Raw genomic sequence first — 26,637 nt, 5'->3', positions numbered from 1 at the left:
GATGGTATGCAGTAGGGAATACGATGGGGTAAAGGGAGCAAAGGAGGAAGATGGGGAAAAGATAGGTCCCTTTACTGAGAACTTTGGAATCCAAATAAACTTTCGTTCACTAAAGCTATTTTAGAATAGAGTATTATCCCTGGAAAGGGCCTTAGAAATCATATTGTCTAATCTCTTCATTTTACAGACAAATCAATTAATTGACAAGCCTTTATGAAACACCAATGATGTGCTATGTATTGTGTTAGACATTGGAGCTACAAATATAAGTGAAGCCATGCCTGTCCTCATGAAACATATGTTCTACTGCGGTGGGAGTGGGAAATAAAACATTTGCACAGAGAAATAGCCATATCCCAATTAGTGTGATAATGAATCCTGTGAAGTGGTTGCTTTATTTGAATTTGGATCGCATATTTCTATTTTCCATTCCAATTACCATACTTTGCATAATTATAATTCTGAATAGCGAGAATTCAAATACATGAAAACACTCTACAGGGTTCATTATTCTCACTAATCAGGACCTAGCTGTATACAAAATAAATACAAAATGATTGGGAAACCACTAACAACTGGAAGAATTAGGTAGGACCTCCTATAGGAGGTTCCCTTTGACCTGAGTGTTGAGGGAGCAAAAGGTTCCAAGGGAGAGAAAAGAAGGAAGAACATTCCAGATAATGGCAGAGATGGGAGTTGGAATATTGTGCCTAGGAAACAGTAAATGGGGCAGTTTGGCTGAAACAGAAAGCAGAAAGGGGCGTGTAATCAGATTATGCGGAAGGGAAGAATAATCCATTTGGGAAGATAGGCTGAAGTCAGGTTGGAAATAGCTTTAAATGACAAAGGAGTTTGTATTCTATCATAGAGGTAACAAGGTGCAAGCCTTGAAGATTCTGAAGCAGGGTAGTGACATGGTTAGCCCTAGGCTTTAAGGAAGAGGAATTTGACAACTATGTGGAGGATAGATAGGAGAAGGGAGAGGTCATATACAGGGAGACTAGTGAAGTTCTATTGAAACATTCCAGAACTGGAATGAACTAAATGCATGTGGAGTGAATTGAGAGAAAATGATTGGATTGTTAAGATTTGGCAAGTGATTGAACGATGAATGGTAGGCAAGAAAGAAGAATTAAGGAGTGTGTAAACTGGGTTCCACAAAGGTTAATGTGATTTGTTCCAAATCATGCAGATGGGTAGTAGCATTGACTGGGCTAAACCCATGTTTCCTGCTCAGTCTGGTGGTCTTCCCATTATACCATTTTGCTGGTTCTTATGGTACTGAAGGAGGACTGGCTGCTTTATTAGTACCACACAGCACAGACTTGTTCTTTTATTGAAAATGAAACTTTACTCACATGTAAAATAATGCTTTACATGAGATGTATTCTTCTCTCCAACCTCCCCCCACCTCTACACTTCTTTGAGAGGTTAGTCATGTGACACACTAGGCGAATGCAGAGGCCAATTACCAATTTGTCTCTCCATCTAATGCTGAAACCCCCACTGCCCCCTATATAACACCATGAGCCAGTCTAAATCTCCCACAAGAATGTGGTTCAAAAGCCACCAAATACAATTTCAATAGAATTCACCAAAGACATTTCCTGAAGTCATAAGAAAACACAGAATACAACTTTTCTCCTTGATTTGAGGTCAAACTGTAGAGAAAACAACTCAATAGAAAAGAGAATAAATCTGTGAGTTTACTGAAGTCAAAACCAATATGGGCACACTCTGCTTTAGGCAGACCTAATGTATGAAAATCCATATTTATAAAGGGTACATTTATCAAAAGATTCATCATGGATTCCTTTAAATAGCATGACTCCCTAGTGGTTTTGCAATAAGGTTTAATTTCCAAAAATTTGATTTTAACATATATATTGTTCAGAATGTATCTTCTAAGGCATATAAAGTAAGTTGTGTTTGTAATTTAAAAAAGTCAGTCATAGATATAGATCTAGAAGAGAGTTTCGAAGTCATCTAAGCTAACCACTTACTTTTTTATAATTTTTTTTTTTTTTTTTTGCAGGCAACGGAGGTAAAGTGACTTGCCCACGGTCACACAGCTAGTAAGTGTCAAGTGTCTGAGGCCGGATTTGAACTCAGGTACTCCTGAATCCAGGGCCGGTGCTTAACCACTGCGCCATCTAGCTGCCCCCTAACCACTTACTTTTACAGAAGAGGAAACAAGCTCAGGAAAGTAAAATGACTTGCCCAAGCTCATATAGGGAATAAATAAAAGCCAGGACTTTAATTCAGGCCCTTTGAATCAAAATGAAAGGTTCTTTCTATTGTATCACCCTGTATTCTAATTTACCTGGAGAAAAGGCAAATGGTACAGACCATATTCTAATACATGTCTCCATCCCCCTCTTCCTCAAAACCATGTCCCCTTTCCTCAAATTCCTTAGTATGAGATTATTTGACATGCAAGGAACAAGGTTTGCTATTTGGGGTTCCCTAAGATATATTGGCCTCATTTATATTTAAAATTCATTATATTTATTGGTCATACTCTTGTAGTATTTTGGCAGATTGGGATTTGAACAATGAGCAGTAGTGACTTATCTAAATGACTTCTTTTTGGTAATCAGTTATTTTCTACTGAACCAAGTTGCTAGCTAGAATAGCCTGATTCTCCTGACTTTTCAACATCCCTCATGATGGAAAGTGATTCCTTTTTTCCTTTGAATCCTCAAAATACTTTGTTTATCTTCTGCCTTGTCGTGGTCTATAGCATATTTCTATCAAGACTTGTCTTAGCCCTTTACTAGATTTTAACTTCTGTGAAGGCAGAGACTGTTCATCTTCATCTTTATTCCTCATTACATCCCTACCTGCATCACTTTCCTACCCCATGCCTCTCTTCATACCATAGTCAGGGCCTTGCACCCAGAAGGCACCCGAATAAAAGTTTTGTTGAATTGACCTGTCTAGGACTAAGTGGAATTTGGTTGAAAAAGGCTTCTGTTGCCATGGAAATATGTACTCTGAGTAAAATTCAATTTCTAGTCATCTTAGCAAATGTTAAAATAATTAACAATTAAAATGCTTAAGTGAAATACAAGAAAGTATTTGGATAAGTGCTGTTATGTAGAATTTGGCAAGTCCTCATGTTTAGTCTTAAAAGTTTCTTCAAAAGTAATTTATACCAATGAACCATGGCAAATTCACCTATTCTGTAAGCACAAGCATGACTCAACAAGCCTTTTGATCCACTACAGAATGGCAACAATTACAGTTTAATTGGTAATTTTTCACTTACTTGTCACAACCTGTTTGGGTAATCCAAATAGCTACATCCTCTTAACATTCCTCATGATGTCTGATTGAAAGAAAGCTGCATTTTTCATATGCAATTATGGCCAAGTGATAGATAGCTTACATACGCTACATGAAACTACCATAGCAACCACATTCTTGCTGGAATTCAGCTGAACTCACACAATTTTTTTTTGCCCTCCCCATAATCAGAAATCTATTTTTTCCCCTACAAGTCAGATGTTTCTCCTTGGCCGGTTCTTACTTCACTACTAGCACAGTTTCTCTGCTTAAAACTTTTCAGTAAAATTATCTCCAAAAGGAAAATGTAATAATAACAGCTCACATTCACAAAGTTCTTATGTCGAGCATATATAGCATTTTTATGTGTGTTAATCCTCACAATAACCCCTTAGCACAAGTAGTACACATATTAAGATTATTTCCATTTTATAGATGGGATAAGGGAGACTTGGAGAGAAAGTGATTTGTCTAGTCACACAACTACCAAGGGCCAGGTTGTCTGATTCCAAGTCAGAGTCCAAGAACACTTCAGGATATTGGATTAAGTAATTTGCTTTAGGGTTGTAGGAATACAATCTTTTCTGAATTAAAAAAAAAAGCAGCTTTTAGATTGTTACTTTTTCCTGAACTAAGACAATGAGAAACAAGCACTAAGATCACTCAACCTGTAGCTGCAGTAAAACGTGAAACATTCAAACGTTTCACTTCCTCATTTTTAAGCACAAGGAACTTGGAAGAGAAAAAAAGAGAACATTTAAAAATTAACCAATAATTCTGTCGGCAGAACCCCCACCCTGTCATCAGCTCCCTCAATTCCCACTTTCCAAGTCATTTTATTATCCCAGGAAAACGTACTGAAGAGTCATAAAACAAAACACAACACAACACAGAGCACCAGCGGTTTTCTGAAGCAAACAGCATAAATCGTACATTGCTCACATCTTGCCTTTTTTTTTTTTTTAAATTCAGGCTACATAAAGCGAGAATCAACCTCTAACCCAAAGTGACTCTCTTTCTCTCTTCTTTAACTTCTTATGCTGCTGTGAATGAATAACTTTCCCTAGTGCCTTCTCTAGCAAATAGGAAAAAAGGCAAGGAGAAGATGTGAGAGCTCTTGGAGCATTTGTCACTTGGAACGCTGCCGATCGCACCTGGGAGCTTCAGACAATCCTGTGCCGAAATCCCTGCCTGCCCAAGTAAATCCAACCAGTTTCCCAACAACCAGTTTCCCAAAGCCTGCTGTACCTTTTGGTAGAGCTCCTTCGGTCCTCTCCCAGACCTCCGTGGCTGTGCTAAATAGTGATCACTGCTACTTTCAAGTTCAAGAGACGTGCTAGACAAGCAGTAGCCCTCCTAGCCTTGTGCACAGTCTGAGCCTCCTGTTACAAAACTGGCGGGCTCTTACACCCAGCTCTGGAAAGTGAGTATGGAGCTCCGGACACACGGAAGATGAACAGAGTTTGGGGCTCTCCTCTCTCCCTCTCTCTCTCTCTCTCTCTCTCTCTCTCTCTCTCTCTCTTTTTTTTTTTTTGCCTACTAGTTAAACACACAAGCAATTACTGTGGACCAGTCCATTTTTTTCAAAAAGGAAGGGGGAGGTGGATTTTCTATGCAGGTGGGGACAGTACCATTTCCTCACATTCACTCACAAATCTGCTTGAGGAATCTGACAGTAATTCTCCCTGAGGCTGAGGTTTGGACTGCTTTGAAACCTTCTATTTAGGTTTGGGACCATAATAAAGTCTGTTGAACATTTGACTGGCAATGTTTTCTCTTAAGGTCACTGATTTTAAGGGTAATTTGCACAATATTTAATGAGCCATGGGACTGGTGCTTTTAAGTTAAATGATAATTAAGCTGATTATTATATGTTCGTATATTACATAAAAATATATAAAAATTATATTCTAATGTGTTATGCTCTATTATATAGTAGATACATATATTATATTTGATTTATATACAATATATGGCTATATAAAACACAATATTATATTATTATATATTTTGTTATATTATAATTATTATATTTGCAAATAGATAAGCATTATATACATATATACTTGACATACCACAATTGTTATTTTCTGAGAACTCTCATGTTACATCATAATATTTAATGGTAAGCCATGTAAAGGTTATAGGAATATAGATCTAGAAACAGAGGGCACTTCAGGGGCCATCTAGTTCAATCCCTTCATTTTGTAGATGAGGAAATTGAGGTAAAAAGAGGATAAAGTAAAAGACCCAGTCATAGGGTTAGTAGTGTCAGAGGTGGGATTTGAACCTACTGGAGTCTTCTTGACTCCAGCAGAGATCTTTCTCTTCTTATAAGCAAATTTCCTCATGTTGATCAATTTAACTCATAATGCCTTGCATACTGTAAGCACTAAATGAATCTTTGTTGAATTCAGTCACACAATTTGTGTAAGCATGTTTGAAGTGACTAAAATTTTACCTGCAAAAATCAAAGAGAAAGTAATGGTAGATGACCGTTTTGTGTGTGTGCGTGCGCACGCGCGCGTATATATGTATGTATATGTATATACTATACACATTTATACATGTACATATATATGCATTTATATAAAAGAGTCAAAAGGGTTTTTTTTTAAATTCTGTTACATTTTAAGAGTTTGTTTTTTCTGGATACCTTCACAGTTTCCATACACCCAAATAATGACCTCTACTTGTGTCAGTAAGGCTAAGAATAGACAGAAAGTCTTTCCTAGAAAAAGGGCCTAAACTTGCAGACAAGTAGTTACATAAAAATTCACTTTTTTCCTCCTGGGGATCTACATTTGAAAATAATTTAAATAGTGCAAAAAGAAAAAAAAAATCCATGTCACAGACACATATGTGTCAGGATGAATGTTTGAAAAGGGTAAGAGTCAATCCTCCTTATTCAAATGGAAACATTGCAAATCTCACCTTAAATCTTCTGGATCCTAAGGTTATTACTATCCTAAACTGGAGTAGTCCTCCTGGTTACTCCCTTGATACTAGCTCAATCAAAATGACCATCTTCGACATAGTGTTCATCTGAAGTCAACTCCAAAATTACCTTTTACAGGAGGAGTTTCTGTACTGGCTCATATCTACAGGAATTGAATATCTAGCCTCAATCACTTATACCTTCTGAATATCTGGCACACTAATGTATGGGAGCCCATCTGCTGTGATTGGCACAGCACCTCTACACAAGATGGTAAACTACAGGACACAGGAAGCAAGCGAATTCAGGTTTGGAACAAAGAGGAAACCAGAGGAATACTCCTGTTGGCATAAACAGCCTTGGCTTTCTAGCCAGAGACAGTATTTAGATATTTTCACCAGTAAGGCAGCCCATTGCATTTAGGGGATGTATCCTGTACCTAAATCTTCCAGGATCTCTGATTTCATCAGAGCACATAATCCTTTCAATGAGATTGCACTCCCTCAGTTGGTGGTTTTCATAAATTGCTGGGATAAAGACCAATTTAATACTGAATGTGAATGGTCAGTCTACACATTTAGCTATGCTGGTCCTCAAGTAAGAGAGTCCCATTGCTAGGTTCATACTCAAAGTCCTGTATAAGTTGGTGAAACCTGCCAGATTTTATACTATGATATTATTGTTGTTTGTCCTTCATTCTTGAAGAGGACCATGACACCAGGGTGATATCATGACTTGTACTGAATTGGATTTAAGCAAGGGAGAGTTGTGCAAGGTCACCAACCTCACTCTCTCCTCCACAGCCATCTGGGTCCAGTGGCAAGATGTGCATCAGAACAATTGGAGATGGCCCCAGATGCTTAAGGTAATTGAGGTTAAGTGACTTTTATAAGTTGTGATTCTCCTGCTTAAAGACTTTCATAGCTCCCTACTTTTTTTTTTAAGTGAGTCAATTGGGGTTAAGTGACTTGCCCAGGATCACACAGCTAGTAAGTGTCAAGTGTCTGAGACTGGATTTGAACTCAGGTTCTCCTGAATCCAGGGCCAGTGCTTTATCCACTGTGCCACCTAGCTGCCCCCCCCCCATCTCATTTCTTGTCTCCACAGGGATATCAGGAGAGAATTTGTCAAATGCTTTGTTGAAATTCAGGCATATTTTGTCTATGACCTTCCCTCGAGCTACCAGTCTGTTAACCTTTTCAAAAAGGAATTGAGGTTAGACTGATATCACTTATAATAATGGCAAGCTGGCTCACCATGAGCACCATTTCCTTTTCTAAGTGCTTACAAATCAATATCCTTTTAATAATATGTTTTAGAATTTTGCCTGGAATCAGTCAAGCTCAGTTTTCTGTGGTTTCAAGAGTCTTCTTTTCTTCTACTTTTTTGAAAAATCAGATGATACTAGTGTTTCTAAGCCTGGGGCAACTGTCCATTTCCCCATGCTTCTTCTTTCTTTTTCTTTCTTTCTTTCTTTCTTTCTTTCTTTCTTTCTTTCTTTCTTTCTTTCTTTCTTTCTTTCTTTCTCTTTCTTTCTTTCTTTCTTTCTTTTTTTTTTTTTTGCAGGGCAATGGGGCTTAAGTGACTTGCCCAGGGTCACACAGCTAGTAAGTGTCAAAGTGTCAAGTGTCTGAGGTCAATTTGAACTCAGGTACTCCTGAATCCAGGGCCAGTGCTTTATCCACTGTGCCACCTAGCTGCCCCCTCCCCATGCTTTTTCAAAGATCAGTGATAGAAGCTCAACAATCGTATCCAATAGTTCAATCAGTCCCTTATATGTAATTTGCTTAGGTCTGATGACTTAGATTCATTGAGGCTGATTAGTGCTCTCTCATTATTGCCTCATTTAGCTTGCTTTATATTCCATGTTTTCTTTTTATGCTTTATTTTCTCAACCAGATTCCAAGACTCTTAAGGGCAAAGATATACCTTTGGAACCCTTGCAGTGTCTAGCACTGTGGTTTATACATAATAAATATTACAAATGCTTATATCGGTGACAATAATTTCTCCTGAAGGTGGGAGATTTCCATTTGCTCTGCCGCTTGGACCTATAGTTCCCACTGGCATCTTTCACCAGCGATCAATTAAATTGTCTGAAGTTAGATAACATTGAAAAACAAAAGCCCTCTTTTAACTCAAGACAAATACAAATTCTTTTCAAACTGTCATTTCCTGATAAAGAAGGCCTTTCATTTGTGCTGGCAGGAAATGGGGCAATTTTTCCATAAATATCGGTTCTTTGCTGCTTGTGAACACAGACTTCTGTTACCCTGGCAACTCATATCCAGATTTCCTTACAGTAAAAGAAAATGGATGGCTTATTTCTAGGGTATACATTACTGGGTGAGATGAAGTCCTCTCTCAGAGCACTGGTCATTTTTAATGTGTCCCTATGTCACCAGGTCAATCCATAACTGATTATAGTCAGAAGTGGGCAAAATAATAATAATAATAATATATTATCCTTCACACATAGAGAGGAGCCAGCTAATGTATTAGCACTAGCATATGAGCTATGATTCCTTTCTCTGGCAGGAAGAATGTCCAAAACATATAGACTCTGGCCCTGGTCCACCTTGTGGTCAAAGACATAGCTTTGTGAGATGCCCATTTGGCTGTAGTCTCTCCTGTATATGAAATATAACCATCATTCTGACATCAGCTACAATATACTTTAATCACCTGAGCTAACTGGCTGAGGATAGGGCACATTCTTGGTAGTATTTTTTCCCCTGTCTTTTCGGGGCGGGGGGGGGGGGGGGTACTGAATTTCAGAATGATGACTGGCATTGATTTGTGTTGCCTAGCTAATATGATTTGTCCATTCAATTCATCAAACATTTATTAGGCACCTACTAAGGTGTCATACAAGGCACTGTGCTGAGGGATACATAGACAAAATGAAAAACAGTCCCTGGTCTCAAGGAGCTTACGCTCTGTCCATCCTTTGGGTTCTAAGGGAACTCTGAGCTTAAACTAATAGACTGGTAGACTGTTAGAGCTAGAAGGGACCTTAGAGATCATATAGAAAGTGAGGACTAGGGAAGAATAGTAATTCATCCAAGGTCACACAGCTAACAAGGTCTATGAAGAAAAAGGGCTCCCTAAAACACAGCATAATAATTAAGTGGGTCTAACTTTTAATCAATGTTTATAAGCCCTTGCTAGTTACTGGGGAGAGGAGGGGTTGGTCTGCAAAGAAATATAGCACAGTGCCTGGCATATAGTAGGCACTTAATAAATGTTTGACTATTAACTAATACGTTTCCTGGTTTATAGGAACTTATCCAAAGAAAAATAAGACACACACCAGAGGAGGTGAATGCTGAGTAATGAGACTGATTTTCATGCTGCTTACAGAATCTATTTAATTTCATTATAGTCATATCTTGCACACATTAAAAAAAAAATGTAACCAACCAACTAAACAAAAGTTATTGAATACACTATGGGTGTGGCAGTATCACTACCTCCAGCAGTACCTCCTTGTCCTGCCCCTCTCCCCACCAACAACACCAGGCCACATAACATTTTGATCCCTTAACATTTTTCAACCTCTGCTTTCTCATCTATGAAATATTACCTAAAATGTGGCACCATATACAATATTCTAGTTATGGTATGACTGGGGCAGACTATAAGAGTCTAGAACAGTACCATGTTCTGGTCACCATGCCTTTCTTAAGGCAGCCTAGGGTAGCACTAGGATTTTTGACTGCTGTTATTGACTGGTGACATTTTTGATGGTTGATCCACATTGAACTTTTGGCTCACTAACCACCCCCTACCTACTCCACCCCCACCCCCTAGCTTTTTTTTTTTTTTGGTCCGGCAATTGGGATTAAGTGACTTGCCTAGGGTCACACAGCTAGTAAGCGTTAAGTGTCTGAGGCCGGATTTGAACTCAGGTACTCCTGACTCCAGGGGCTGGTGCTCTATCCACTGCGCCAACTAGCTGCCCCCCCCCCCCCCCAGCTTTTTTCATAAAAATGGTTGTCTCCTTTGTTTTATAATTCTTTTTTTTTTTTAATAATTTTTTTTTTAGCAACAAACATTTACTTTTATTTTCCAGTTACATGTAAGGGTAGTTTTCAACATTCATTTTCATAAGATTTAGCGTTCCAAATTTTTCTCCTTCCCTTTCCTCCCCCCTCCACAAGATTGCAACCAGGCTATATATGTACAATCCACAAATGTTCTTTTTATCAGTTCTTTCTATAGGGGTGCATAGTAAACTTCTTCATTAGTTCCTTGGGATTGTCTTGGGTCATTGCACTGCTGAGAGTAGTTAAGTCATTCACAATTGCTAATTGAACAATACTGCTGTCACTATGCACAACATCCTTCCAGCTCTGCTCACTTCACTATACATGGATGTTCATTAGTCTTTCCAGGTTTTTCAGGGATCATCCTGTTTGTCATTTCCTGTAGCACAAGACCATTCCACTACAATCATATAACACAGATTTTTCCATCATTCCTCAATTGATGGATATTCCCTTGATTCTCAATTCTTAGCCTCCACCAAGAGTTGCTATAAATATTTTTTGTACAATTTTCTCCCCTTTTCTCTTTTTCATGATTACTATTGTTAACTGTTTCCCTTCCATTCTATTCCCTTCCCCATGATATTTATTCTATTATCCATCTTCTTTCATCCTATCACTCTTCAAAAGAGATTTGCTTCTGTCTGTCCCCTCCCCCACTCTGCCCTCCCTTCTTTTGCCCCTCTCTCTTTATCCCCTTCCCCTCCTATTTTCCTGCAGGGTTAGAGAGATTACTCCACCCAATTGAGTGTGTACATTATTGTCTTATAAACCTTCCAGAAACCTAAAGGAGCCAATTCTAATGAGATTGAGGTCTTTGAGCCAATTCTGATGAGTGTTAGGCTCATTTACTGCCCAGATTAAACAGATTACTCCACCTAATTGGGTATGTGTGTTAGTCCCTCCTTGAGGCAGCTCTTATGAGTTTAAGGTCTTCGAGTCTTTTCTGATGAGTGTAAAATTCACTTACTGCCTTGCTCCTCTCCCATCTCTTCCCCCAATCCATAAGCCTTTTCCTGTTTCTTTCATGTAGGATTTCACCTCTGCCCTTCCCCCTCTCCCAGTGAATTCCCTTCACCCCTCAATTGAACCCTAAAGATGTCATCACCTAGGTAAGTGACACAGTGGACAAAGCATCACCCCTGGACCCAGTGATCTCAGCCAAAACCCAGCCTCAGACATAAGACAGTCACCCACTGCACGACCCCAGGTATGTGCCCCAGCTCCAATTTTTTTATGGTTCTCTAGGGTCTTGTATTTGAAAGTCAAATTTGCCATTCAGTTCAGGTCTTTTCATCACAAATATCTTAAAGTCTTCTTTTTCATTAAAGTCCTATTTTTTCCACTGAAAGATTATGCTGAGTTTTGCTGGGTAGGTGATTCTTGGTTGTAATCCCATTTCCTTTGCCCTTTGGAATATCATATTCCATGCCCTACGGTCCTTTAATGTAGAAGCTGCTAGATCTTGTGCTATCCTGACTGGGGCTCCACAGTACTTGAATTCTTTCTTTTTGGTAGCTTGCAATATTTTCTCCTTGACCTGAGAGCTCTGGAATTTGGCTATAATATTCCTAGGAGTTTTCCTTTTGGGATCTCTTTCTGGAGGTGATCGGTAGATTCTTTCAATTTCTATTTTAGCTTCTTCTTCTAGAATTTCAGGGCAATTTTCCCTGAGAATATCTTGGAAGATGGTGTCTAAGCTCTTTCCTTGATCATGGTTTTCAGGTAGACCAATAATTTTCAAATGATCTCTCCTGGATCTATTTTCCAGGTCGGCAGTTTTTCCCAGAAGATATTTCACATTGCCCTCTATTTTTTTATTCATTTGGATTTGCTTTATTGTGTCTTGGTTTCTCATAAAGTCATTGGCTTCCATTTGTTCAATCCTAATTCTTAGGCAATTATTTTCTTCAGAGAGCTTTTGTACCTCCTTTTCCATTTGGCCAATTTGACTTTTCAAGCTGTTGACTTTTTTCTCATGTCTTTCCTGCATCACCCTCATTTCTCTTTCCATTTTTTCCTCTACCTCTCTAACTTTATCTTCAAAGTCCTTTTTGAGCATCTCTATGGCCTGAGACCAATTCGTATTTTTCTTGGAAGCTTTAGATATAGGGGCCCTGATGTTGACATCTTCCTCTGAGGGTGCCCCTTGGTCTTCCTTGTTACTGAAGAAACTTTCTATGGTCCTCACCTTTCTCTGTCTGCTCATCTTGCCCTTCTTTTACTTGACTTTTAGCTCCTTAAAGTGGGGCACTGTTTCCAGGCTGCAGTATCCCAAGCTTAAGAAGTCCCAGGTGGTATGATTTAAGGAGAATCAGGTTCTTCCCTCACCTGGCCTGTTCCCTGGTCCTTAGATGACCCCCAGACCAACTTGCTAATCAACCAGCTTTGTGTGTTGTGGTTGTTAGCTCCGACGAGCCTGTGTCCCTCCCCCACCTGGGCCACTGCTACTTGAGCCTACCTCCTGGTTCTCAGCAGGGATGTAAAATCCAAGTTCTGCCTTAGCACCAGCATATACCCCTGTGGCCTCCCCCCTGCCCAGGGCTCAGCCCACTCACCAGACTGTGAGCTTAGTTTCAGACAACACTGGTGCTTCAGCTGATTCAGAGGCTCTGGGGGTCTGTTTCTCTTCTTAGGCCTTCCTGGGACTGGATCTGTGTCAGGGTGACTGTGGGGTTGGGCTTGACTCCTGTATTAGCACAGCAGCTCCCTCCTTCTGACCTTCCAAGCTGTTCTTGGTTAGAAGATGATTTCAGCACATTCTTCTGTGAGTTTTATTGCTTCGGGCATTTTCCTATGGCGTTATTTGGATGTTTTTTGGAGCGATTGTGTCATGAGTTTGGGAGCTCACTGCCTTTCCTCCACCATCTTGGCTCTAGTCTAGAGTTCCAGCCTTGTCTGGTTCCTCCTCAAGTCCTCCGTCACCAGCCTGCTTCAACCATGAACTCCAAATTGGTGATAATTGTAGAAAAGCTCCGCCATGAGGTGAAGGCCTCTGAGGGCAAGCCATGTGGTCAAGGTCCTTAGCATCCTGTTTTATAATTCTGAAGTTGATTTTTGGAACCCAAGAGTGGCTCATTGTTTATTTTCAATACATTCAGTTCAACTTGCTATTGTGGCCTAACCTGATGTTCTTGGGTCTTATCTTTGCCATTTAATTTACAAAGTCAGTGTAAAAATCAAGCAAAATTTTTAAAAGTAAAAGAACATTGAAAAAATAAATGCATTTTTCAAATATAAAATATTATCACTGTTAACTGTCCCTATTGGCTCATGGACCAAAATTGCTTATGTCCCAAACACAGTATGAGATGAAGTTTACTTCTTTTCTTTTTTCCTAGCCTTCAAATATTTGGGGCCATGATCATGTTGGAACACATAAATTATACTGAGCACAATAGGAATGAGTAGAATGTAATTAGTTTTCTTTATAAACATGGGCTGTTACTTTCTGCTTTGTGTGTCTAAGCCAAGCAGGGCAAAAAATAAGAGAAGTTGTCATGCCATCTTGTCCTTCGTTAATTACATCTTCACTGGCGACAAAAAGATTACATTCCTTCGCAGTTATCATGGATAACCTATGTTTTCCTCATGCCAGATAATAGACTAGCCCTTTACCAAGATATATTCACTGTCTAATTCTATTTACAAGGTATTGTCTTTTTAACACTTGAAAAATGATTTACTTGTACAAAAATGGGTTGCCTAAATCTCATGCCAACAGTCTGTAAGTAAATTCATTTCATGGGGCCAACACACACAATGGTTCTTGCCCTTTTTGAATTGGGAGTTATAATCAAACTAGAAACATAGCCCTAAAATAAGGGCTTTTAATCCTTCAGAAAACCTGGAGAGACATGTTGAATCAATGTATAACTCTATTTCTTACACACCAGGAGACCAGCTGATATGATTTTAACCTACTCCTTTAGATTATTTTTTCTAATGAAAGATGAGTTAGGGTTCAACTGGTCCCCACTGGAGATAAGTTCAAGGTGGATTGTGTTTGAGCAAAGGTTAGGAAAATCTCATTTTCACATTTTATAGTACCTCAAACCATCATAAAAGCCACGAAGCATTTCTAGCCAGAGATTCCGAACATTACACACATGTATAATATATCCCATAAAAATATACTGTCTTACTGAAAAAAAAAAAAAGCAAGCAGATGAAATTACTTTCTAGATAGAGTGACAGAGAAAACTGGTCAAACAAAGAGGGAGAAAAATTATTTTTGGAAAAAAAACAAAACAATAAATCAAGCCCTGATTTGTAGCATTTGCCCATTTCTGGGGTTTAAATGCTCTCAATGAAAATTTAATAATAGGCTCTGGCTAGCTGGTAGGAGCTGGTTCTAGTAGATCACTGCCCTAGGAAAGGGAATTGTAAATGAGCTTACTCAGAGATCAAAGGACAGATAGGAGAAGTGGGCAGAGACTTTCCCTAGGTGAGTTCTGAATGCTTGGAATTTTCCTTCCAGGCCAGTGGCTTCCTCTACACAAAAAAAGATACATATTGTAATGAGTGTTAGCCTCTGAATCCAGAGAAGTGGGCTTGAATCCTGGTTCCACCCTTTGGTGAGTGACTTTGAGCAAGTCATTTCACCACCCTTAACATCTATTTTTCTTAGGTGTAAAATGGAGGTAAATGTTACACTAGCTACCTTATGGGGTCATGGGAAATCTAAAATGAGAACAAACTCTGTAACCACAAAGTGTCTGATAAATTCATTATATGAGGTCACTGATTTTCAGTTTGATGTTGACCTTTATCTTTAGTCCCTTCTTAAGTATTTGGAAAAATGCCTGCATCTTCATTTGTTTTGTTTTCATATTGTTAAAAAAAAATCAGTCACGGGCAGCTAGGTGGCACAGTGGATAGAGCACCAGGCCTGGATTCAGGAGGACCTGAGTTCAAATCTGACCTCAGACACTTGACACTTATTAGCTGTGTGACCCTGGGCAAGTCACTTAACCCCAATTGACACACACACACACACACACACACACACACACACACATCAGTCTCCTGTTTGCCTTCCTTTGTGAAGCCGACACATAACAACTTGTATGTGGGGAGGGAAATCAATGATCTGGGAAGGTTCTTTGAGGAGAACTAACACACTGCAATAGGGAGGGAAGGAGAAGCAGCAATGAATGGATGCCATCCAATTCCACCTTTGTCTTGGCTTTAGACACCTGTAGTCTGTAAAGTTTCCCTGCACATTTCAAAGGGGAGAGGAAAAATTCCTGCTCTGAGAGGGTGGCGATACTATGCATCTTATACATTGTGACCGCAGAGTACAGCTTAACTAGAAGAGATGGAGACAGAAAGTAATCTGCAAACCCCAAATATCCTTACATATGGATCTCAGGATATCAGAAGGAGGAGGAACTCCAGTGCCCATCTATTCCAATTTGTATTGGAATAAGAATTCTTTCCGCATGATACCCATCAATTAGTCATCCAGACTTTGCTTGAAAACCTCCAAGTAGGGGAACCAAATTCCTCTTGAGGCAAATCATTCTACTTTTGGATGGTTCCAGTCATTACGAGGTTTTTCATTATGTAGAACCTAAATCTGCCCCTCCACAGCGTCTAACCCCTGGCTCCTAGTTTCTGCCCTTTGGGGACAAGCAGAACGAATCAAATCCCAATTTTAAATGATGTTTAGTTTATGGCTCCCAATTGATGGGTCAGGTTAAACATGTCTTTTTTTAACACCTCCTCTTAAAAACAAACAAATTATTAAAGAAAGAAAGAAAGAGAAAAAGAAAGAAAGAAAGAAAGAAAGAAAGAAAGAAAGAAAGAAAGAAAGAAAGAAAGAAAGAAAGAAACTGGAGTGGAGATTAAGAAACATGGCCCTCGGGGCAGCTAGGTGGCGCAGCGGATAGAGCACCAGCCCTGGAGTCAGGAGTGCCTGAGTTCAAATCTGACCTCAGACACTTAACACTTACTAGCTGTGTGACCCTGGGCAAGTCACTTAATCCCAATTGCCTCACTAAAAAAAACAAAAAGAAAAAGAAACATGGCCCTCTCTAGCAAGTGCTTCCTATAGAGAAAATTTTGCGGGTTGTGACAAAATTTAAGATAAGATAAACAAAGAAGGAGGTACCTAGAGAAATCCTGCAACCCTCCTCCCCTTCTCATCTTCCTCTTCCCTCACCACTTACCCAGAATACATTCTCATCTTTCTGGTAGGGAGGAGGGCAGAACAAATATCATTCTCTCAAGGTGTACATACTTCCTTGTCCCCAGAGCTTTACCTTACTGTTGCATGGGTTCAAGAAGGATTCCCTACTTTTAAATTTGATTCTGTGACTAGTGGCCACTTAGAAGGAATTAAATAACCATCACTGTTTTGAGCTACCTCAAAAAATGACTTTGGTTATTTTTTTTTTGTCACTAAAGGAAATGAGTTTGGTACTGGCATGCAGACCCCCCCCCCCCCCAGCATGCATAGTGAGTGATTTGGGGAGAGGATGGTGAGAAACAATGAACAAGTACCTAGGGAAGATAAGTTTTCTTTTCTACTACACAATGTTCACATCATAGTTGAGGAGAAAATAGTTTAACTTTGGTCCTGAATTCAACTGACTCAAAATTTGAGTGCCTACTATATGCAAGGTAAGTGTACTTGACAATGGGGCAAAAGTAAAAATGAAACCCGTTCTACTGGAAGGATATACCGTGTATATAGAGCTGCCTTAACTAGAGAATAGGGATAATAATATCTCCTACTTCCCAGGACTGTTTTGAAGATGAAATGAGATAATATTTGTAAAGTGCTTAGCATTAGACATGACACATAGTCTGTGCTTAAAGGGAAGTGTCTATTTCCTTCCTTACATAGATAAATACAAGGTAATTTTATAATGAAAATAATGATAGCTAGGATTTATATAATGCTTTAAGATTTGTAAAGTACTTTACACATATTTTCTTATTTGATTTTTCACAGCTACCCTATGGCGTAGGTACTATCATCATCCCTACTTTAGAGTTGAGGAAGATGAGACTTCCAGAGGTTAAGCAGCTAGCTCTGGGCCACACAGATAGTAACTGAAGTAGGATTCAAACTCAGGACTTCTTGAAACATAAGGCCAGTACTTTATTCATTATTCAACCCAGCTTCCTCTGAGGAGGGAGAGAACATCAACAATTAAGGGGAGAGGAGATCCAGAAATGTTTTTGTATGGGAGGTAACAATTGATAATCCTCTCTTTTACCTTTAGTCCTGTTCAATTTGCTAAAATTTTATGGAGTGTATACTAAATAAAAGACCTTGTCTCATACAATAAGGATGAATAACAACAACAACAACAACAACAACAACAACAACAACAGCATACCACTTTAGGGTTTGCAAAGTACTTTACATATAAAACACATCTGATTCTCATAACAACCTTGTGAGGAGGGTGTTATCGTTACCCCCTTTTTAAAGATGAAGAGTCTGAAAGAAGCTAAGTGACTTGTCCAGAGTCACATAGCTGAAAAATTAAGGTAGAATTTGAACTCAGGTCTTTAAGTCCAGCATTCTAGAGACTCCACCATCTCTCTGATTTGTCTGTGGGAATTCACAATGCCTCTCAATTAAGGTATGTTACTTCCAGCTCAATTATTCAATCCCTCAGATAAACAGGGCATTCCCAAAGTCAGCTCTAAGCCTTGGAGCATACCATGTAGAGTGTTTTGGTCTTTCCTCAGAAAAGCCCTGGCACTTAGGTAGTATAATCATCCCCATTTTGCAGATGAGATCATAGGATGGAAAAGTGAAAAGACTTACTTAAAATTCCATGGCTAGCATGTGTCTGAACTCCACTGCTGCTTCCCCTGGGCTGTGAGCCCTTAAACAAATGACACTCCAGTCATAGGTTATGCAGTTACTGAGCCAGAAGTTGCCTTTCAACCCCCTCTAGTATGATAATCCCACCCGCTGCGGATTTATTTTTATTTTTTTACAAATGAGGAAGGAAACGGAGGCCCAGAGGAGTTAACCACAGCTAGCTAGTAGAGGAGATGAGGTGCTTGAGTTCTAGCATCCCTTCCACTATACCACCTGATTCTTAGCTCCTCCCATGAGAAAGGCAATTTTTGATCTGCTATACCCCCTCTGGCTCAAGGCTATATCAAATCTGAGTTCATCAGTGCCAAGTGTAGGACTCCTGTGGCCCTGTGGGAACTCAAAAACACCAGCTTCAAACCTCATTATAAAATATTAGAAAAGGGGTGTGCCCAAGTATCTGTCTAGTATTTACCATTTCTCCCAAGCAGCTCAGCTGTTTTCTTCCATTTCCTTTGGAGCTGCTATTGCTGCCACCTGTCGAACTATCAAATGGACGTGGCCTTCAATCTTATAATTGCATTTTCAAGTGCTTCTTTCACCAGTGCTGGTGGGCAGGAGAAAAGAGGAAAAGGCTGGGCAAGGTGGGAGGTGTGTGGGAGGGAGGGGGTGGGATGTTCAGAGCATGAGCTGTACTATTTATTATAAAGGCAACGTGGCCAAACTGGCTGCACTGCATCATTGTTTGACAATCACACAGGGTACACCCATGTGAGCAGGGCAAGATGCCAGTGGGGTGGATTGTGAATCTCATGTGGGGTGACAGCAGCACCCAGTAGAATGGTATCATACAAAAACCTCATGGTCAGTCAGAGCTGCTTTCCCTCAAATCCCAAGTCCTAGGATTTGATAAAATACTCTGAAGGTACAGTGATCCCTGGGGCAATTTGACTTCCTAGAGAAAACATACTCAGACACATTTTTCTTCAAAATGGTTATGTGTTTAGAAGCAGTTTTGTATCGGACATTCCTTCTTGCAGCTATTACAGCAAATTGTCCAAACTGAAAGTAAACTAAAAACCTGTTTGGGGAACCATTTACAAACTTGGATGGTACTAGCCCAAAGCAAACTCATTTCCCCAAGGGAGGCCACACATCTTTTCCCTTTTGCTAAGTTCTCTGTAAGATCTGTGGGATATATTCAGTTTCTCCCTTCTTGTGCCCCATAGAGTCATATCTGGGATACTATCCAGATACTACTAGCATCTGGAATACTATGGTCTATTTCTCTGTGTGTGTGTGTGCTTTAAATTTTTTTTTAAATTTCTCAGCTCATCTTTTTTTTCCTCCCAATTTTATTTCTACCATACAGAAGATCAAACCTCTAGTCCCCCATAATAGAAATGGTGTTATATGCTATTTATGGTCATTCCCCCACAACAGAAATGGTGTTATATGCTATTTATGGTCATTCCAGTTTAGGGGAAGCAGTTTTCCTATAATTACCAATGAAGTCTAGAACCATCATCAGCAAAAGAATTTATTGAAAATCCACAGCTTCATATGTAGCTCTGTGCTGAAAACATACAATGCTAGATACAAGGCAGGTGGAGTCAGTCCTGGCCAACTGAATAAAGGGTTGTGTGGCAATGATTCCCCAACATACATGGGGCTATCCCTCAGTGTAATCAATTGGGTTTTTCTATCACCGACTACAAGGCTGACTGTAACCTTGCTGAAGGGACTGGGCTTGTTTAACCTGGTGAAGAAAAGTCTTGGGGTAAACACGAGAGCTATCTTTATGTTTGAGATGGGCTATTACCTGGAAAAGAGATGAGATTTATTCTTTTTGTTTTGTTTTGTTTTGTTTTGGTTTTTTTGCAGGGCAATGGGGCTTAAGTGACTTGCCCAAGGTCACACAGCTAGTAAGTGTCAAGTGTCTGAGGCCAAATTTGAACTCAGGTCCTCCTGAATCCAGGGCTGGTGCTTTATCCACTGCGCCACCTAGCTGCCCCTTTTTGGCCTCAAGAGGAAGCCCCAAGAGCAAGGGGTGGGAGGTGTAAAGAGGGATTCTTTCAGTGTGTGGGTTGGACTTAAATGGCCACTGAGGCCCCTTTCCAAACTCCCAGATTCTGTGATTCTGAGACACTTGTGGAATTCTTTGAAAGAAAAGTGACCCAAGGTCTGCTGGAAATTTAAAAATCAAAACTAGCCCTCTGTTGGAGAATCCCATCAAGGGGAAGTTGGGAAACATCCTGATCCATCTTTGAGCCTCTGTTCCTTCATAAATGAAATGAGAATTATAATACCAGCCCTGCCCAGTTAATAGGACTTATGGTGAAGAAGATCCATGAGATAGTACATATAAACATTTTGTAAACCATTTTAAGAAATCATAAATATCAACTCATATTAAGATCACAAATTAAGAGCTGGAAAGGACATTAGAGGTGGTCATTTATTTGTGATTTAATAAAATAGTAAAGAGTTAAAATATGGCATATAAAGTAAAATTAAAAGCAAATGCTTATTGATATACTATTAATGATAATAGCTCAGAGAACCCTTCTGAAATGACTTTCTCTGCCCTGTGAAGTTTGATGATTAAATCTGATTATATTCATATAGTTCCAGGTGACAGGTAAAATTAGTCAAGGAGTCTTTCTTGCTGTCAGTCCAGACATGGTTCTGGCTGTTAGACTTCCTGCTCCACCTTCGTCTTGATCTGCCATCTACAATATCCACCCTGAGAGTTGGGTGTGGGTATGTTCTAAGTAGGGTAATCTTTACTTTTCATGGGGGCAAAGAAACATGCACACCAAGCAGCCTTCTGCAGTAGGTGGGACCCCATGCCACCCCTATACAACAATCACATTCTGACGTCTGCCATAGTGATTTCTGTCCATGTCTTATCCTTATATTGGACTAGAAGTTCCTTGTGGGCAGGGTCTGCTTGTTTTTAATCCTTCAGCACTTAGCTAAATCTCCTGAACACAGAGGTTTCATTATGAATGCAAGTGACGATGTCATCACTACCCACAGATAGACCATCAGGAAGAGGCAACAAGGGAGAAAAGGTGACCCCAAACTGTCCTGCCTGGAGCAGCCACACCTAGAGAGACGCAATATACTCAGGGTGTTCATCATTACACAGGATGTGGGTTTCTTAGGGCGGAGAATCTACCTCTTCATGTTTTACTCACCCTTTCTTTTTTCAGATCAAGTGATATAAAATGTACAGTGCTTTGCAAATTTTGAAGCACTAGATAAATGCTACCTGTAATTGTTACCAGTTGTATGTCTAAGGCTATCAAATTGTATTTAATGTACACATTCTATGTGTGTACATGCATGCTGCATACACAAACACACCCCATTATTCCCCTTACCCTAGGCCTAACACTGTTTCCTCTGCTCTAGCTGTTGATATAAAATTCTCCTAATTTTCTTTCTGTCCTTCATCTCATAAACCCTTGATTTTTTTCTCTTGCTTTTGTTAAATTCTCATATATTCTAACTGTAAACTGATATCTTTGCAACACAGCAAAAAACTCTAGTTTGCAGAAAAAACCCACTTTGTATAATGCCTATAAGACAATCATGATAAGACCCTTATGGCAGCTACAATCCTGTAAGGGAAGGGGCAGGGAAGGAAATAAACATTTATAAAGCACCTACTAAGTGCCCAGTACTATGCTTATTGCTTTACAAATATTACCTAATTTGTTGATGCTCACAACAGTCCTGAGGTAGGGGCTATTATGATTCTCATTTTGTAAACATGATAATGATCACTAACACCTGTATAGTGTTTCCCATGTGCCAGGCACTGTGCTGAATGCTTTACAGTTGTTATCTCATCTGATCCACACAACAACCCTGGGATATGGGTACTATCCTGATCCCCATTTTACCGTTGAGGAAGCTGAGGCAGACATATATAAGTGACTTGCCCAGGGTTACACAGGTATTAGAAAGCTGGATTTGAACTGCTCTTCCCGACTCCAGGCCCAGGGCTAATTTGCTGGGTTTCTTAGCTGCTTGTAAGACTTTGGTCACATGGGGGGCAGCTAGGTGGCACAGTGCATAAAGCACCTGCCCTGGATTCAGGAGGACCTGAGTTAAAATCCGACCTCAGACACTTGACACTTACTAGCTGTGTGACCCTGGGCAAGTCACTTAACCCCAATTGCATCACCAAAAAAAAAAAAAAAAGACCTTGGTCACATGGAGAAACATTCTTTTCTCCATAGGTAGGCAAAGCTTATGAGAAATAAAATCTTTTCTCATACAGTAGATATCGATGTCAAATAATCTCAAGTGGTTAAGTGGAATTTTCCTTTGAATTCTGCCATAGAGGTGTGGGTATATGGGACCGGTGCTTTGTGTTGTCTCTGGCAGCATTGGAAAGCCCCTGCAACTCTGAAACTCATGACTGTTGGTTATGAGAAAGAATCTGTCACTTACCTCTAAAACTTTCCCCGTGATGAACTGGTGACAAGCTTCACATTTGACACCAAAGAGCCCTTGATAGTCCTTTTCACAGTAAGGAGCTCCATCCCTGTAGAAGAAAGCCCAAGTAGTGTGAATCTACTTCCCATTTCCTTAAAAGCCCTGTTCTGTAGAGTGTGAAGATAGCCCTGCAGGAATCCAGAGCTTGCAGCAACTACAAAAGGAAACCTTTTCCCCCAACATACTCTCCTACAAAATAAAATTAAGAAAAATTTTTGTTTCTTGAGAGCACATGAGGCTATCAGAACCACACACTCAAGACACCCAGAGGAGCCAGAGGGAATATAGTGCCCTCTGCAATACAGATAATAATAACCAAGCAGCTTAAGGACAGCAATGTCTATGCTTATGATCTAACTAACAGGCATTACTGCCCGTCATCTGTGGAAGCTTGGGTTCATAATGGATGCACATATAAGTTTATACAATTGCAGAACCCCAAAAGGGTCCCTTGTTGCTCTTTCTCATCACAACCTTTCTGGATAGGAAGTGTGTGACTGGTGGGCCTATTATCTTGCTTTGATGTAGCAGCAGCTTCTATGGCCCACCTTAATAAATTCAAAACCTGAGAACCAGAGCCAAAAGTCTTGCAAGGGATCAACCCAGGGCTTATACTTCTTCCTCTTCTATTCCTGGGTCTACTCTATTCTCCTCTTCTTTAGTATCTTCATAACCTTCAGAGGCCTTGAGTAAGTTATTTAAAGGCAGGGGTCACCCCTTGTTTGGTATTCCTCCCCCAAGCCCCACCTAGAGAGTGCATTGCACACAATAGGTGCTTAATAAATATTAGTGGAATAAATGAACGAATGGTGATCTATGGAAACCCAGGGCTCTCCACTAGGGAACCTCCAACTGAACCTGGTCTCCTTGTCAGACCCTTAGATATATCCTTTCCATAGTGCCTTGAACAGTGTAGTCCCTTAAATTGTTGAATTAAATATCTTAATATATTTTTTCCGTGCCTGCCCTCCCCAATAAAAACATGCCTGCCCTGGGTGCATTTTCCATAAGCCTTTGAGGCTCTGCTTTATGTTATTTTACATTTTTGGGGGCAGGGCAATGAGGGTTAAGTGACTTGCCCGGGGTCACACAGCTAGTAAATGTCAAATGCTGAGGCCGGATTTGAATTCAGGTCTTCCTGAATCCAGGGCCGGTGCTTTATCCACTGCACCCCCTAGCTGCCCCCAATATCTTACATTTTTTAAAAAGCCTCACAAACTGTATGCAAGGATTGATGTTTTCACATATAATCCTTTTTTTTTTCTGTTCTATTTTGTATATGGAAAAGTCCATTTCTTTGCCAAGTTCAGAATAAAGTTAATAATAAAGAATGTTCAAATAGGGTGGGGTATGAACCTGGGTATGTTGCTTAAACTCTCAGTGTTCCTGGCAACTCTCCAATCCTACAAATTTCAGAGAAGGTGCTGACTTTCCCATATCAATGAAATCATCAATCCAGTCTCTATTCCTTCCATCCACCTTGATGAGATAATTCTTGCTAAAATATTAATGACTGATTAAGCCTTACTGTGCTACTCTTCCCCTCCCAGATGATTTATTTGTGTTTCAAAAGAAGCACTTACAGACTCAAGACAAATCCTAGCTCTTCCACTGTTCAGACCAGTGGGGCAGATGTTTCTGGGTAGGGAGTTGCTTCTTTAGCATTTCTCAAATCCTACCACGTGGGCAAGTGCTTTCTGCATCTCTATGCATAAAGCTAGGCCTGCTCAGACACATCCCCAAGACCTGTCATGGAGAGGCATTTTGGTGCAGTACAAAGAGGAATGGATTTGAAATTGAGATCCAAGGATTCTAAACCTGTCTCTGCCAATCATCATCTCTGGGACTGTACACTGGTTCTCGTGCACCAAACCACACCTTCCAGATATGAAAATATGTGAAATGCAGTAACATTTTCACTATCACCTACACAAGGCTGCTTAAAGGAAAGCATCTTGCATATATTTAAAAAAATAAATATGAGTAATCTGACCATGTCACATATTTTCTATTTAATCAAATTCACTGGCTGCCTAACACTTCCACCAACATGTATAAGATCCTCTTTTTTGGGGCAGCTAGGTGGCTCAGTGGATAGAGCATCAGCCCTGGATTCAGGAGGACCTGAGTTCAAATCCGACCTCAGACACTTAACACTTACTAGCTGTGTGACCCTGGGCAAGTCACTTAACCCCCATTGCCTCATCAAAATAAAAAATAAAAATCTTCTTTTTTGATTTTTAAATACCTTTATAAAATGGCTTTTCCAGTCACCTTATAACTTACTACTCTCTTCCACATATTCTACAATCTAATGAAATTGATATTCTTGTCATTCCTTGAACAAGACATTCCATCTCCCAACTCCCCCATGTCTAGAATTATCTCCCTCATCATCCCCACCTTCTGGTTTCTTTGGCTTCCTTTAAGTCTCAGTTAAAGTCCTATCCTTGTCCTTGTTAATCTTTATTCCATTCCTTTCCTTTCCTTTCCTTCCCTCTCTTTCTTTCTTTCTTTCTTTCTTTCTTTCTTTCTTTCTTTCTTTCTTTCTTTCTTTCTTTCTTTCTTTCTTCTTTCTCTTTCTTTCTTTCTTTCTCTCTCTCTCTCTTTCTCTGTCTGTCTGTCTATCTATTACATGGTTTCATGTAATCTCCCTCATTAGACTGTGAGATCTGAGAGCAGGGACTGGTTTTTGCCTTTTCTTTGTAGCTTCAGTGCTGGGCTTGGTGCCTTGAATGTTGTAGGGACTCAAGTGCTGATTTCTCTCATGAGCTTAAGATTCTAAACAGGACTGGCCTTCCTTGCCCAACTCAATTATGAGACAACATTACAAAGTGTTTGCTACAAACCTGGGGCATTTGAGAAAGTTGGGGCATGAACATGGGTTCATAGGATCATAGGTTTCGCTCTGGAAGAGACCTCAGAGGCCATTCAATATAATCTCTTCATTTTACAGATGAAGAAACTGATGCAAAGAACTGACTTGCATCTTATCATACAGTTAGTATCTGAGATGGGATCTGAACTCAGCTTTCCCTGACTCTAAGTCCAGGGCCTTATGTATGATGCTACACCTCCTCAATGAGGATGAGTGTACTTCTTGCTGGATTTCATTCATTAAATGCCCTCTGTCAACCACTGAGAGCATTTGGTTTTGTAACCCACTGTTAATTCTGGATTCCATATAGTGAGAGATCTCTTACTTGCTGATGTATTCCCCGGTGAGGACTTTTCCGCAGGATTTGCACTTAAAGCACCCCAGGTGCCATTGCTTATCCAGAGCCAGCAGTGCCTGCCCATTCTTTATGTCTCTGCCACAGCCAGCACAATCTGGAAAACAGCAACCAACAAAGTACTGCATGTTTGTTGTATAAAACTCAAGCCTGAAAGGAAGAAAATGAACGAATACCTTATTTGATGCTTAAAACTATTATTTATTTCCAATGGAACTCCATGTAGCGAAAGGACTTTGGGGGAAGAGGAACATTAGAGAATATATAAGGCAGGACCCCAAATGACTAATAATTGAAGAAATACAAACTAGATGCAAATAAAAATAACCTAGGTTTTGTATCTATTTGGCAAAGATGACATTTGTTGGTGAGCCTGTGGAAAGGCAGATATACTGATACCCTGTTGGAGGAGCTGTGACTTGATCCAGCCATTTTTTTTTTGGTGCAGGGCAATGAGGGTTAAGTGACTTGCCCAGGGTCACATAGCTGGTAAGTGTCAAGTGTCTGAGGCTGGATTTGAACTCAGGTCATCCTGAATCCAGGGCTGATGCTTTATCTACTGTGCCACCTAGCTGTCCCTGATCCAGCCATTTTGGAAAGCAATTTGAAACTATATCCCCAAAGTCATTAAGTTGTACATAACCATAACCCAATGATACCATCAATAGATCTACACCCCAAAGAAATCAAAGAAAGAGGAAAAAGGACCCACCTGTATGACAATATTTATAGTAGTTTTTTTTCAACTGTAGCAAAGAATTGGAAACTAAGTGGGCATCCATCAATAGGGAAATGGCTGAACAAATAGGATATATGAATATAAAAGAATGC

The 26,637-nt window shown here is 39.9% G+C and overlaps 1 protein-coding gene across 9 annotated transcripts in view; it reads right to left on the bottom strand.

Moving 5' to 3' along the window:
• LOC122743064 (actin-binding LIM protein 1) overlaps positions 1–26,637 on the bottom strand; it is a 157,069-nt gene that overhangs the window by 98,005 nt on the left and 32,427 nt on the right. For 8 of the 9 annotated variants that reach the window (XM_043987750.1, XM_043987751.1, XM_043987753.1 and 5 more), the window contains exons 3-4: positions 25,777–25,903; positions 22,529–22,622 (exon numbers count right to left, since the gene is read on the bottom strand). In XM_043987750.1, coding sequence (XP_043843685.1) covers positions 22,529–22,622; positions 25,777–25,903 — 221 coding nt within the window. Of the gene's footprint in view, positions 1–4,536; positions 4,786–22,528; positions 22,623–25,776; positions 25,904–26,637 lie in introns of those variants that run through there. The other variant, XM_043987758.1, reaches the window with a different exon arrangement.

The sequence above is a fragment of the Dromiciops gliroides genome, chromosome 2, assembly GCF_019393635.1.
Source record: "Dromiciops gliroides isolate mDroGli1 chromosome 2, mDroGli1.pri, whole genome shotgun sequence".
Lineage (NCBI taxonomy): Eukaryota > Metazoa > Chordata > Mammalia > Microbiotheria > Microbiotheriidae > Dromiciops > Dromiciops gliroides.
This window is presented reverse-complemented; position numbering and strand designations above follow the sequence as displayed.